The 16,117-nt window shown below is 37.7% G+C and overlaps 1 protein-coding gene across 1 annotated transcript in view; it reads right to left on the bottom strand.

Annotated features, from left to right (window-relative positions):
• RSRC1 (arginine and serine rich coiled-coil 1) overlaps nucleotides 1-16,117 on the bottom strand; it is a 176,350-nt gene that overhangs the window by 126,889 nt on the left and 33,344 nt on the right. Inside the window, exon 5 of the mRNA XM_030028844.1 lies at nucleotides 11,035-11,205. Coding sequence (XP_029884704.1) covers nucleotides 11,035-11,205 — 171 coding nt within the window. The remainder of the gene's footprint in view (nucleotides 1-11,034; nucleotides 11,206-16,117) is intronic.

The following is a 16,117-nucleotide window of genomic DNA, read 5'->3' as shown; positions in this document are numbered from 1 at the left end:
GCCATGACAATACGTCTTAAAGATCCTTGAAAGCCCATGCCGTAGGAAGTCAAAGCAATTGGCTGGCAGTCAAAGAGACCCCAGGTTGGATAAAGGGGCTCAACTTCTCATAAAATTTTAGAAGCTTATTATCTGCTATTCTTCAAGAAGCTACCAAAATAAATTACTGTAACTAATAAGTACTATCAGGCATCTTAAAACTTTATTATAACAACCTCTCAGCAGTGTGACTGTAGCCATTATAAAGTCCTCATAATTTAGTCCAGGCACTGAAAAGAAAAACACTCGGATTAAGGAAAGATTTTTCCCCTCTGACAAAAGAACAAAGAAAACTCTACTATAAGTACTCAAACTATTTTCCAACACAGGACTGAAGTAGTTTGGTTTCAGCATTCAAAATGCATTCACTAATTTTAAACAGATTTTAAAGAAGTTCTATAACTTTTCTACAAAATACTGTGTTTAATATGCACATATGGCCAGAGAGTCTATTATTCTTGAACAGTGCATTTTCACTCGTGACACTGTTCATTCCACTGTAAATAAGCGTCTGTCATAATCGTATTAGAAGCAGCTACTCTAGGATGCTTATAACTCAACAACAAAAATATGATCAAGGTTGAACCATGGCATGCAAGGTTTCAGCCCAGAAGCAATCCTTATTTATTATGTTTTGAAGCAAAACTTACAAAAGAGGTATGCTATTTTTAATTTTGAACTCTTAAGCTGCAAAATACACACAAGGTACTTTTGCTACATCATCCTCATAAGCCTCTTTAAAGTAAGTTCTAAAGACAATCCAAATAATTAAGAATAACTCATAGAGACCAAGAGCAGTGCAAATTAAACAAGCGTTGTAGCACCCTGAACATCAATTTATATTTGCACATTTCTGCTACTTGATAAATGTGTTTTGTCGTGTAAGATTTTAAAGAAAAGGTCTTAGAGTGACAAAATTATTCTCAGTGTGAGAAAATCCCATTTGTACGTGAATAGAGATGATTGAACACAAATACCTTAGGCCAACAACTACAGAGATTACGTTTTGGAACCAGCATGTGCATAATTGGATCAGATAAACACTAACATTTTACAGATTTTGAGAGCCACCTCTTGTCACCATGGACAGTATGGGAAGTGATAAGCTACTTGTCCTTCTTATTGTCTAACCAATTAACGTGAACATGTTGCACCCCGAGGAATTGCTCCCAACCTGAATTTAAGCTTGATGATTGCTGAGTGTGTGTTAGACCTGATGAAGGTTTCACGTCCTTAAAAACATGACCATTTTTGCCTACTTATACCAGTTGGTCTAAAAGATAAATATTCTTTTTCCTAGCCAATTGTGCTTCTCACATAACCTGAAACCGTCATGACTACAGCAGCACAACTCTTAGATTAAGTAAGAAGATTTATGAAAATTTTGTGCAGAACAGCCCTGTATCACCAATACTATTCAGGCTCTAGTGACATGTTAAAAAGCATTTGGAAATTACATTAGCAATGGCAGACCCACCTCCTACCTCTCATTTTTCCCTGCTGACATAACCCTGTTTAGGACCGTGGTAGGAGGCAGATGAAGAAAGAGAGTCTTTCTCTGAAAGCAACAGAAAAGCAGCAACAAAAAACTATAGAAGAATTTTTTTTAAGTCCTCTTTATATACAGGAAAGCTTTATTATATCATTGTGGTGAATAAATTTGCGAAAAAACAGCAGTTGCAGATTCCTTGCACGTTAGAACTATTTTCTAATAACCGAATGCTGTAAGAATATGTACTAATTTCTCACACTGGGAAAAACCAGAAAATTATTCTCCGTCTCCGAAAGCAGTAGCACACGCAGGATGCAAAACGCCTTGAAGACAGTAACTGAGATCCAGTGCTCACAGCATACCAGAGAGCAACTGCCAACATCACGTCTGTACAGAGCAGAGACGAGACGAACTGCCCCAGCCCTGCTTTGAAGGAGAGGCTTACCACGAGCAGGCAGGAGGAGGTACGGGCTACCTCTGTTGAACACCTACATCACGAGCTCCTCCTTTCCTGCTAGCCCCGAGACGTTACCCAACGCAGGAGCAAAAGCAGCTTTAGGCTTCCTTAAGCCATGCAGTGTTGCTGGCGCCAGAAGTCAGTGGCCGTAGCCCACCGCCCGAGGAAGCAGCCAGCCGGACCACGGCACCGGCTGGGCACCTACCCGGAGGGAGCTGCCACCGCGTCCTCCCCTGCAGCGTGCTCATGGAGGGGCAGAGCCAATTAGGCTTAAAGTATGCCTCGGTTACAAAGAACAGGAGATTTTCTGCAACGTGACGTGATTACAAAATTAGGATTATAGGTATTTTCAGTAAAAATGCTGGTGAACATTCACGCAAAGGGAATTTGTTATGCAGGCACAACAGTGTCTTCTGGAAGTTGCGTATCTTGGCTGTAGAAATGCTGGAAGTGATTAAACAATAACATGAATTAACTTCTTGCTAAATCATAACTGTTTGATGTGTCCTACTGATAAGCTTCTTTAAATGTACTAGTATAATCAAAAGATCCAAGACTTTTCCTCTTTTTTCCTAATTAAGGGAAGGGGCAAACCCTCCAATTTCAGGCTGGAAAGAAGTATGGTTTACAATAGAAGCGCTTCAAAACAAAAATACATCACTGGAAGAATGAAACATTCCTTAAATATGAATAATCAATCATACTTTACTCTAAAGTAGTATGTTACCAATTAAATACAGTACCTTATGTATTTTTGTCAAAAAAAAAAAGTGATTTATACTGTAAAGCTTACTCTTATAAATCCTAACCTTCTCAGCAAATAGTCTTAAACGCAAGAGTTTATGTTGATATGCACAGAGCTGTTAAAAAAATTTAGTGTATTAGTCCCTACTATTAAGTCAGCATTTAATTTACTAATTTACGTTATGGGACCATAATAAATGGTTGTTAAAACCAAGTAGAATCAAAATGAAAAAATATTCATGCGATCTGCCAAAGCAAAGTTTCTCAGAATAAACAACAATTTTAAGATACATTTACTTGCTTATTATAAGCCAAGCGTTTCACAGTTCTTCAGTGTAACGCACAATCAAAACGTGCTAGAGGTATCTTTCCTTCCAATCAAACACTTACCCTTCGCCACTGGTGAAAGGCAACAAGATCTCTTTACAACGCCTCGTCTTTTTCAATAAATTTTGCATGAAAACATGTTACCCAAGCACAAAGTTGCCTGCTGTCACATTGGAAGTATGATAAATGTTTAATGAAAACAACACTACACAGCTTGGTGTCAGACAACAGCTATCACACAGTCCTGCTTTGATCTGAACAGACACTTAAAAGGAGTTCTGAGTGCGCTTTGCACCACAGAACTCTATAACCTATATGCAAATAGGAGAAAATTACCATAAATGACTTCCTACTGCATAGCGTGGAAAGAGGTAAGAAAAAAAAAAAATACGACAAGCTCCAGGAGTGTCTGACTGCTGTCAAACTCTGAGAAGTCCAATATTCCCAATTTACTTCTAATGTCTTCTGCCAAGCACTGAAAAGCTCATCAACAGGCATTTATCACCCAAGTACCGTCCGCAGAACCTGCTGGGACGCTGCCAGGGCTGAGCACAGAAAATAAAACTCTGCAAGTGCTTTGGTTAAATGCCACTGGAAAATGTCCCCAAGGCAGAGGGACCTCAGCAAATACCTAAAGATCTAACATATGGAATTAAAAGGAAAAATGAAGACTCTATGTGAAAAACAAACTCTTCAGCTCTGTAATATCTGTCAAACTATTTAAGAAGCTGTGAAACCATTAATGCACAAATGTATCAATAGCCTTCTTAAGTATCAGAAGCTAAAATGGTGGTCGGGTTTGATTAATGGCACAACACTTCTTTTTTTCCTAACAACTGAGAAGCTGCTCTTAATTTATTCCATTAAAAATTGTCAAAAACACTTTAAAAAGTAATCCAAAATTCCACTACTAAGAAAGCTAGGGTGAAACCCATAAATCTAGTAAAAGTTATTTAAAGCTAACAAGTTTTTAGTATTTTTTTCCTCCCAATTCAACAATGAACAATGATCCTTATGAAAAGCATGTCTCATAATGCCAGAACTTGCATGTTTTTAAGCTAATCAAGACTTTAAACATCAAAATTCAAGAGCACACACATACAGGTCAATGAAAACATGTACGCAAGTTGTTTTAAAACAAGTGAATTAAAAAAAGCATAAATAAAAGATGAATGTAATGCTTTGATTAGCAAAAAATTTAGTAGCAAAATATTGCAGTGGTACAATTACATGTTTAAGTAAATCAGTACTATAAAACACTTCACTTCTGAAGACTTTGACATCTGAAGATTGCTAGCATGCAAAAGTTGTTGGTCTAAACGTGGGATTTGGGCGCGGAAAGAACTCCACTAGTGACTGAGCTTTCACAGCAGCCCGCGAGCCACGACCTGCAGTCACCAGGTCCACCCTGTGGAAGGTGACAGAAGTATGTCACACAAGGACCACACAGCACACCCCATCCACGGCCAAAAATCCAGCCTCACCCCCCCCCCCCCCCCCCCCCCCCCCCGTGAATGACGTGGCCATTTTAACAAAGCCTCGAGACACTTGATGACAAGTTTCGTATGTCACTGATCTAGTCCTCAAGTCAGGATTTAACAGAACTATGTACCATTATTTTTAGAAATACTAAAAATATACATATTTCCCAGATTTAACACCACCTTAGAAGAACGCGTTAGGAACAGTTACGTATGTTGATACCTTTAAAGCATTACGGAAAATATCTCCTTGCATATACAAGACAAAACTGCAGTGCTAATATGCTTGTCAAATAAGCCACTTTACAACATTCAGGAAAAAACCCTCACAATCTATAGTGCATTTTTGAAAGGTCACTAATGTCCAAGACTCAGGATATAGTCGAACTAATACTGTACTAGCAATTCATATACCATACAATAAAGAACAAAGCTTTCAAACTGGACTGCCGTCTTAAGCTTTGAAGGCAAAGAAACATGGGAGGGCAAGAAAGGCTGCTCTATTTCATCACAAGCAAATAATTGCTGCTTTCCAGTGAACATGATGTATCACTTCTTAAAACAAGTGACAAAAGAAGGAAAAAGAAGGAAACAAAACGTGTGTCAGGTGCTGGAAGTCTAAAAGACAGTGATAGGGAAGTATCCCATAGGTGCCATAGGTGTATAAAATAAAAATTACATTCAGGGATTGGCTGGAAGACTGCTTTAGTCTTATCGAAGGAGACACCGCAATAAAAACCATACACATACATCACATTTGCATGTCAGAAAAAGCATGCTAAGATTGTTTCATCTTAGGGGGGCAATGGTACATGAGCCTGGCACCTGGAGACCTCACCAGAAAGGATCAGAAGTAACTCAAGCTTGAACCTCTTCCAACCACGGTCGTGACGTAGAGCTCAAGTAATACGCTGTTGTAACTAGAGAAAGCTGGTTTGCTTACCTGTAACTTACATTTTCTAAATATAATACTTTCAATAAAGTAGCATTTGATCAATAATCCAGACTGTATCTAGCACCTTGTTTTCCTATTTTGCTGGGACAGAATCTTTTTCAACAGAAGGAAAGGATTCTGTAATAAAAACCCCACTATCATTAGTTCAAACCTTATTTTTAAGCATATGTTTCTCTCTCGAAATTAGTGCAATTTAGCCTTACCAAACCACCAAAAAGATTTTTTTTTTTTTGTCCCAGATTGATGGGACAAAGTACAGCATTATATTTCCAGGCGGACTATCACTAATTTTCCCATAATCAATCCAAACCACACAGTGAGGGCCTACTGTAAGAACTGCAACTCCCTTCTTGATAAGCCATTGGAAATTAAACTCAACCTGTCCCATTCCTTTGAGGCAGAGACAAGGCTCTTCCCTTTTTATTCAGTGACCTTTTCTGATCAATGCTACCCATTTTTTTTGGTTTAGCCCAGAGTGCATACTCTCGCATAAGATTCATTTTTGCAAGGGAAAAAAATGAAACCAAGAGAAGAAAAACAGGAAATGGGACAGCCAAATGTAGGACCTGATAAACTACTTTGGCGGAACAAAGAACACTGAAGTTTTGCTTTTTTCAAATAAACAAAAATTTCATAAAAGAAAATCACTAGACTAAAACTTATTGCTCAGAACTAGACACCAGATGTCGACTACACATTACAAAGTTCTGCAGAGTTAACAGAAAATTATAATGCATCACAAAATGTATATTGGTCCTTATTTTATCAATTCCATTTTATTTATAACACTTCATAATATATCAGTAGATATAACGTGTTCTCTAAGTTACAAAGGTGTGGTAACACCTCAATACAGCACTTGTCAGTTAAACTTTCATGAGAGCAGGAAAGCCAACCATGTGTGTGCTCACTACAAAGTACAAGCACTGGTAGAGTTCTAGTATAGAGTAACGGTCCAAAGCAATAATGCGTACAACATCACTACTGCAGTCATGGGTCATAACTAGAAAACAAAATTGTTATTACAAACAGAGAAATATGATTTGAAACTTGGCCTGGGAGAACGGATGAATAGAAAGGGCTGCAAGGCCAAGCAAGTGCTTTTACTTTGGAAATGCCGGCAACAGTTATTCAGAAAAAGCCATACCATTTATTGATTATTTTTTTTATATATCCTTCCAGGCAATAAAGCTCTTTCTTCCATGCACTGCAACAGAAATACAAAACAAAAAAAAAAGGGGGGGGGGGGGGGAACAGAGTTCGAACTACTATGAGATTAGGAGACCAAAGCAGCAAAAGCAAACTGGTTAGTTCAGATTACTTGCAAAATGGAAGGAAAATAAGTAGCACTGCAGTAGTTGAACATGAACTAGTTAAGAATATTTTGTGCTACCTGCTTGTCATCAGCTTTATTTTGCAAAGCATTTTCACTGGAAATGAAATAATCCTGATAATCTGAAAGATGGATCATTTTTTTTGTTTATGAATATTTAGGGCGTGCTGCTGGGACGCTTTCTGAGTTTGCATTGCTTTACCTTTTAAGCAAGTACAAAACTATTTCAAAGCTTGACAAGACTGCTCTTAACACCAGGTTTTCTCACCAAGTACTGTCACATGCTATAAACGAGCTTCCCAACCCAAATTCAAAGCAGCTGTTACCACAATCTCCCTCCATGATGGCTGAACAAATAGTACATCCCTTAAAACATTTCAGATTGTAAGAACAGAAGAGTTCAGCTGTTCTGCTGTGACTGTAATACAGCCTGTCTCCATGAAACAGCTGACACTTCTCCAACATTCAAGAAGTTCAGTGCTCAACCTTAAAGAATCTTTACTGAAATGGAGAATGCCAAACGACGATGACTGGACTACGACGGCAGAATTTTTTACCCTTGAAATCTCTCAAGATGTTTACTGTGAAGCCAAGATCTACTTTGAAAGAACCTAAAGTTGCCCTGATTTAAAAACCAAACATAAGCCTTCCTCCCTCACATTTACAAACATACACAAGCCAAGCACAGAAAAGAAAATTATCATTAGAGTTTATATGAGCCACAAACAAGTAAAACCATTTGCTCCTTAATTAGTGCAAAAATTGCATTTTGATTCTCCACTTTAGAGGAACAGTCAAGTCCCAAATACATGACTACTTATATCAGATGACCTGCAGTGCTGACAAACTGAAATACCTTCTTTTATGCAAAGTTAAACTATAAAGTCAACCAGCACTTGATAATTTATATTCCATCTTCTCACAATCTGGCTTTAGGATGATCTTCATCATAGCTTTAAAGTAGCTATTTTCAATAAATACATTCCAAACACACATGAATTTAAACTGAAAACTAGATCTGGCCCTTGGTATGTCTTGAAGTACCTCTAAGGACCTATTCCAAATAACCGGTCAGAGGACTACGTTTTCCTCTACGGATCCCCTCCTGTTGGAGTTTCTAGAAAGGCTCTGTAGAATGATGTTACTTTCAGTGCTGATCTAGACACTAGATTTAGAAATTCATTCACTCTGACAGTCATCTACAACCGATTCCTCTCAGTATTTCACATTCAAATGTACACCTGACAGTCACGTCTTGTGTCCATTTAGACTTTCTTCCTCATACTTCAGAGGAAAAAAACCGTGAACTGCAAGCTGAAAAACCAGCACCATCACTGCGTTAGTTATAGCAGAATATGCCAGGAGGAAAAATAAAATACGTATTTTTTTTCCTGTCCGAACTGGATCCAACTTAAAACAAGAAAAAACCACGTATTTTGAGGCGGCATCACCTATGTCTGTTACTGTCTCTCCGATGAAGACAGCTGACAGAGCAAATCGTTTTAGTGCTTCCTGGTCTGCTCCAGCATTAAGTCAATTGGGTGAGCAGCGAAGTTCCAGCCAAGGCAGCGAACCCTTGTGCTGCAGCAGACCGGCATCAGTCACAGAATCTGCTAAGACAATTGCCTGCAGAGGCAAGCTATAATAAGAGTTATAATTCTAACCATACCCACAGAAGGACATCTGACACCACTACAAGACAAAAATCCTAAATTATAACATTCACCCTCAAAAAATATCAGCAAAACCAACTTGCTACCTTCTGCTGACCACAGCCAACTACAAAAGGCCTTATAGTTACCGGAAAATAAAAAATTCTATCTTGGTGCTTTCCTCAGAAATAAGCATCAAGACAGAACAAACGAACCATCGAATCTCCCTGCTACTGCAGAAAATGAAGAAAAAAATGCCAGAAGCCAATAGACTTACACAGGCAAAAGGTTCGCTCAGTTTGTGTTGTACCATCTTCCTTCCTATACATCTATAAACTAAGGTAAGCTTCCTTGGCCAAGAAGATCTTTTCTTTCCCATACTTTTCAACCCAAAACAAAATAAATACATAAATAAGTGATACAGGGGAAGAGAGCTGAGAGCTTGGGAGGCTTGAGGAAGCCTCATACAAAAACGTAACTGTAGAACATTTTACTTGACCTCACTTTCCTGGGGCACACACAACGCAAAGAGAAACTACACATGCATTTAAGGAAAACCGCAGGTTCCTAAGTCACTCTTACTGAGGTCTATAACAGAATATGCCATAGACAAATAATTGTGCAGTAATTGCAAATAGCAAATGTATCAAAGAGCTCTGTCTTCTCTGTGTATTCAAATATGTTGCTTTGCAAAGCCTTTAACAAACAATAATGTAATGCTGATACAGTCACAATCTTCGGAATGACAAATAACTGTAAAGGGAAAAACCTTCTCAGATCCATATTCTCTGTACAGATGTACTTTGATCACTATTTGATTAAACTGAAAAACATGTCGTCCCCCCTCAGAAAAGTTTATGAAGCATAGATTATATCAACATCATCCTAGGTACATTTCATTTTGTAGTCTAATAATGCTCCAAGTAAGAAATCCCTGTAAAAAGCCTACCAGTCAGTACCTGAGCTCAGAGGAAAATTGGACTGATGTTGTAAAATGTTTCTATTATCAGTTTGTACTCTTTGTCCTAACTACGTTGGAAATGACCCAAACAGGGCATTTTGTTTTCAAATTTAGCATAAGCAAATTTGTAAGTTATCAAAATATAAAGATAAATTGCTTGCTTCCAAAAAAAATCTGGGCACTTCTGTGTTCTCTCATATTGATCCTTCTTATTAAAGGACATAAAGTCAGGCAGTATGCTAATAGAGCACTGCTATATACTCCAACATGATTTAAGATGTACTGCTACACGAAGTCCAGAAAACCTCTTACACACCAAACGTTATGTGCTCAGTATGGATCCTTTCCCTACTTCTCTACTTCAATAAAAAAAAAAAAAAAAAAAAAAAAAAAAAAAAAACCAAACCAACAATTTTGGCTGGAACATCCAGGCTTCTCCTCAAGTCTTCTAGAAGTACCAAAATATATTTGAACTTCAGGTAAATAGGTGAAAGGCACCTTGTTTGTGACTTATCAAACATACTGCAAACGTCTCAGGACTTCTGTTCACATTGAACACTACTGATTGCTGAAAACGTCCACAAGAAGACGACAAAAATATCCCACATGGTTTAGTAAAATGAGGAAAGTGTCCCTTAAAATGAGTGGAAGATGCCACTCTTGAAGTTCCCAGCAGTCTAAATAATGTACTGCAAATTAGAAAAAAACATGCAAATAGCTAATCCTGAATATTTACATAATCAATGCTATAACCATGGACAAGTAGGTGAGACAAGTAAGTCTGAGAGACCCAATAACTAATATCATCAAGCCATAAAACCAGGGAGGTAATTGTGAGAGACCTCCATGAACGTGGGTGGAGTATGCTACTCTAGAAATTCCCATTTAGCGTTTCAGTGGGAATCCACCAAAGGGAAGTTCGCTAAGTGACACACCAGTGTCTTCTTTTTTGAAACCAATCACAAACAGGGAAAAGATAAATATCACAGTGAAGGTTACAGGAGATCAAGATGTATAAAGCAAAGGTAATTACACAAATTGTTGATCTTGTTCTTACAGATTTCAGAAAAGGCAATCCAAGCCATTTCAAGCATAAATTATGTTGACAGCAGGTTTTGAAAGGAAGTCCATCATTCATCCATAGCAAGTGCTTCTGCTGACACTGTACTTTGAGCCACAACCGAAGCCCAGTAGGAACTTCTGACAATGTAGAAGGCAGGCAGGGGGGAACAGTGAAAACCATCTTTTTGTAGGAAATAGTCATTGTACTTTCCAATACTCCTCATTTTTAGTTGAAACTGTGGTTATTATGTATTGGAAAAATATTTATATTAACCAATTGAAGAAAGCCATTTAGCACATTTGCAAATCAAGGGGAAAAAAGAATTGTAAATTAAACCATCATTTAGTTTGAAATGTTGTCACATTCCAGAATTTTAAAATACTAAGAAACTATTCAAAGATTTTAATTAATTTCCACTTAGTTTATATGAAATATCATGTACTATAAAGCAAAGTGATTACAAAAAAGCAAAACGACACTAAATTGTTCCCTGTTTTTATTATAGTTATATTTTTTGTCATTTCACTTACCCATGCTTCGTGCCATATATCTCCTTTTCTTTTCCTTTGCCCTTCTCTTTTATTTTTTCTTTCTCTCTGCCTTTACGCCGCTCTCTTTCACGAGACCCGCTATGAGTTCTCCTATGACTGGATCTTTCACTACTTCGACTATAAGAACGTTGACGAGGTCTTGATCGTGATCTACACAAAATCCATAGTATTAAAATGTAGCAGTCATACATTTTTCACTGTCACTGTATGTTAGATGTTATATAGTCCAACTATTTTAAACACATTTTGAAATCATTTAGCAATTTAATACTTTTAAACAAAAACCTGCCAGTTTACCAAAAGAAAAGTGAAAAAGAAAGCATTGCTTCTACTCTGAAGGAAGAATGCAGAATAAATTAAACCACACTACGTAGTATTCACCCATTAACAAAGTAATCTGGTATTACCAAAGTAACCTTTGGAGCTACTGAAGAAGGAAAGGAAGGAATTTTTTTTTCTTGAGCATTAAACTTTAAATTCTTATGTTCTGATCAATTTAGCTTGGCAAATAATCAAAGAATTTACAGCTGCTACTAAGTGCTTGTATTTACATATTAAATACATTACTACTACTAATGATGTTCCAATAAAACCCAGAAAAAACAGAAGTGACATGTCGAAACCCCCATCTTTAGCCTGCAGAGCTGACACTTGCACACAGCTTCTCAATATCAAATTCAGATTTGAAACACACTTTGCAGAAAACCTATAAATAGGCCAACCCTACCAGCCCAATAATGCAGGAAACTACATACAGGTGCAAGGGTTTGTGCACGTATTTGGTTCTTGGTTACAAGTTCCTACAAGGCTAGAGGACACTCTGTTCTCAATCATGTCATCCATTCCTCTGTAATAAATGTATGAAAAAAGATCACGAAGTAGTACAATATGACTGTTTCTAGATGTATCCAAAAAATCCTTTTCATTATTCCTGAATTTCTTTTAGATTATTTTCTAAATTTTAATTTATAATTTATCATGAATCAACACCTCTTTTCTATGGTAGATGAGTAGCTATAGACAATGAATATTTAAGAAAACAGCAGTTCAAGTTTGCTTAGTTTCTATTACAACGTACATCTTCATAAAAGTTCTGATGGCACCTCATTGAAAAGTTTCATTAAGTACTGAGAGGGCTGGGGGGGGAATGGCATTTTTTAAAACAGTATAAAAAGATTTATTTAGCACCTCTTGGAGTGCAAAACTCCAAAGGCCTTTAAAAGCAAAATCACATACAAAAGATCACTCAATTTAAAAGGCAACAACTGTTTAATAAAACTCAACAATAGAATAAGCAAAAGAAAATACTACATCCAGATGAAGCTATAAATTACATTTCGGAAGAATGTTGTTATTGAGTCTGGAATTTGTCCAGCATACTAGGGTTAACATACCTATTCTTGCCATTGAGCCTTTCAGACTAGCACTAGAGGTCAGAACCTCAGTTTTACGTTTCATTCAGCAGATGGCATCTCTTGCAACACAATATCTCCTATTATCGGTCACACTATTAGCACTAATACAATAGATCAAATTACCTCTTAAGTGGCATATTATGAACTATAGAACATTTTCTGTCTCAAAGTGGATTTTTATTATGTCATCACAAATTAAAAAGCATCCATTTATTCTTTAGTCCTCAGGTAGAGGAAGTTTTGACCCAAAAGAGTATTCTGGATATTAGATCTATTTTTTGGTTGGCACAAAGACACTGGCTTTACAAGTATCACAATGAGGCAGGCACAGATTTACAGACCACTGCCCTACGGACATTCACTATTCAAAGGTAACCATGATTTCCGAGAACTCTGCAGGTAAGATGCAAAGTCAGAAACAGTAAAAAACCACAAATAAACAAACAAACAAAAAGCGCTGTAGCAACCCAAATCACCTTCATTTGATGCAAGGCCTCTCCTTACTTAAGGGTGTAGTCCTTCAAACAGAAATAACTGAGGAATCTAAAATATTTATTGCTAGAGAGCTTACTTCCTTGGCTCAAATTCGAACTTGATTTCACATCTACCTTTCACAGGTGCAAATTCAGTTCAGATTAGCTGGATGCTCAAATCCCAGATTTCTGTTCGTTCACGTGTCTAAGTAGAACAAATGGCAGGTATAATTTATATACAGAAAAGCAGCTTTTAAAAATTAAAAGTAGACTTGCTGCATCAAATTTGTAATAATGTCCTTATAACAGCATTGACAAACTGATTAACATTTTCTTTACAGAAGCTGTCACTGTTCTGTCATTTGCAATCTTTTGCACCCATAAAATTCGTTAGCCTCGAGTGATCCCTAATCATTGTTTATCCTACGGGTTTTACAATTATAGAAAAGAGCTGATACAGCTTGTGTTCCCTGTCCCAGTCACGCAGGTGAGGCAGGCAGATGACTATCAACGGGATATTACAGTGAAGATCTTAACAAAAATGTTAAGTTCTAGTCCACAGAAGCCATCTCTGCAGGACACATTAGTTCAGTCAATCCTTCAATTATCAGAACAGTTGATCTGGGCTGTAGATCAGCCCAGAGCACAGATGCAGACAATCCAGAATTGGCTTCATGCAGAGACAACTTCAGTTTGGTCAGACTTGTTAGCTCAGATAACAAGTTAGCGCAGGCAGAAGGGTCTCGGGGCAGTTCAGGTGTGAAGTCTGGCTGCCTCCGTGGGCTGCCGACCCCCAGCCTAACCCAAACTGCCTGCGATGCCTTATTTTAGGGGTTCTATAGAGGGAACAGTGCAGAAAAAAAGTTGCAAAGTAGATCTAAGTGTATTCTGCAGCACCTGAATCAACTCGCTCCCTCTCCTAGACATTTGCTCTCCGGTAGCTAAGATGTACGCAGGGTTTCTTTGCTCGGTACAGGACACAGCAGCCAAGACGGGAGCGCAGAGGGATGCAGACAGGCACACCCTAACACAGCCCACTGACGTAGCACCACGGCAACACCAGCCACGCCGACCTGGGATGGATCCGCACCGAGACGTAGCCTGACCTCCTCCAAAGATGAGTTTTCCTGGGTCTTCCATCATTGTACAAAGTTCTTTGCAAATATTTAATTTTTCATTATTTTCCCTTCATGCTCCAGAGCTACAGCCTTCCCAAATAAAACCAACTCTACCTGCTAAGTTCATTGTAACTACTTACACTGATTACAAACAGCATTTATAAAGCACAGATAAAGCAACATAACTCCAAAAATACAGAAAGATGTACTAAGCCCAGTTGTGAACAGGGGTAAAGCAAATAAGGAAAACTGAGGCAAAGAAAAAAAGAACAGTCTAACATTATTGCTCCCTTCAATTCCTGAATGCTTAGATTCTGTTAATCATTTTTAAATTAGGGTAACTACTGTGTTTCTAATGTTGTACAGCAATGATTACTTTTGAAAAAGCTTATCTTGTATTAATCTTTCTCCTTCACAATGCATCCAGTCACAGTAACAGAGGACTATTAGAAAAACCACAACACATAGTTTTGTTAAGAAATTTAACAAATTAACAAATGTAAGCTGAGTCTCAACTCTTGTTTAAGACTTCTGCTAGTCTGAAAAGAAAAAAAACCTTAGGGACTTCTCACACAAGTAAACAGGCATGAAAATTTTAAAATATATTTGCGTAACTATCTAAGTAGCAGCTTCGCATATTATGAGTTAAGATGGATCATGTAGTTTTACCACATTTTGATGAAACAAAGGAATCACAGAGAATAAAAGACAACTGACATAAGATGGCAAAAATAACAATCTTTGCAGTATAATTCTCTAGAACAATTTCATCTTACAGGATAACATAAGTTCTGCCAGCATTACTTCTAAAACTGAAGCAGAATTAAGAGGAAGCCAGCAATAAACCATGTGAGAACTGCTGAGCTTAAGCAGGTAAGACCACAGTCATCTTGATCTCTGCTAGTGTGTGCACTCTTAAGAGAGCTCTCAGTTTCTATGAAGTGCCATAGGAAATGATGATTTGCTGTGATTGAAGCAAAAGCCATATTTATACTGATATACTGAGTGAACACTGCATCACCTTCAGAATCCATGAAGCCGCACCTCTTTAGGCCATGAAAATGGGCAAGCACTGAAATGTATAGGGACTCTGCAGTGCCAGTCTCACAGGGACAAGGGGGACCTGCAAAACATCTAGGAAATACAAAGGCAATGGGTTTTGCCTACAAACAGGTTTTCCCTGCATTCGTCAAAAAACAAAATATGAGCTAAGGCTTCTTTCTCCCCAAACTGAAAAGTTTAAGGAAGGGACTGACGAAAAGAATAAGCAAAGAAGAAACTCACTTTATCTTTTAAAAAAAGGCATAGGATGTAATCTTCGGGGGGGGGGGGGGGGGCCGGCGATCAAGCATTTTAAACAGGAGAACAAAAATGAGATTATTGATTCAACAAAGTTAAGAAAACTTAAATAAATGAAGCTAAAGAGATTAGATGCATAGCAAGAAGGAAGCAAAAGGTATGCAACCCTGTATAGCAAGAAGCCAAAAATACGTATTCAGAAAGCAAAGAAATTAAACAAAAACATTTAAAAAACACAAAGAAAGAAAAGCAGTTTCAGTTCCCGTATATCCCCTGCAGAGCAAAAGCCACCATTTTCTTCTGTGCACTGATACTGCCAATAGGCAAGGCCAATTTGCAAGCTCGTACTGTATATACACCAGCCATGGAAAAGTTCTTAATCTGGCCCGTGGCAGCACATAACCTCACTGCTTACATAATCCAGAACTGTTTAAGTGTAAAATAATCATAGATTAGGTCCAGCCAAACTACTTCTATGCTTTTAGTCATATGACTTTCAAAAGCCTGGTCTATTTATACAAGCCTGGTCTCTACTTGGATAAAATTCCTGCAAAGAATAGTATTTCTTGGGTAGAAGTGGTTTAAAGGATAGAGTTGAAACCCTTCTTTTTCACCTAAGTCCTAAAAGCAACGACTGTCCCTTGTTACCATTACACCTAACATATACACACAAAAGGATGAATCCCTGAATTTTGGAAAAAAATAACATTTTAATACATTCTGATTAAACTAAAACTCTCCCACAAAGTATGCAAAA

This window comes from Aquila chrysaetos, chromosome 10 (genome assembly GCF_900496995.4).
Source record: "Aquila chrysaetos chrysaetos chromosome 10, bAquChr1.4, whole genome shotgun sequence".
In the NCBI taxonomy this organism is placed as follows: Eukaryota; Metazoa; Chordata; class Aves; order Accipitriformes; family Accipitridae; genus Aquila; species Aquila chrysaetos.
This window is presented reverse-complemented; position numbering and strand designations above follow the sequence as displayed.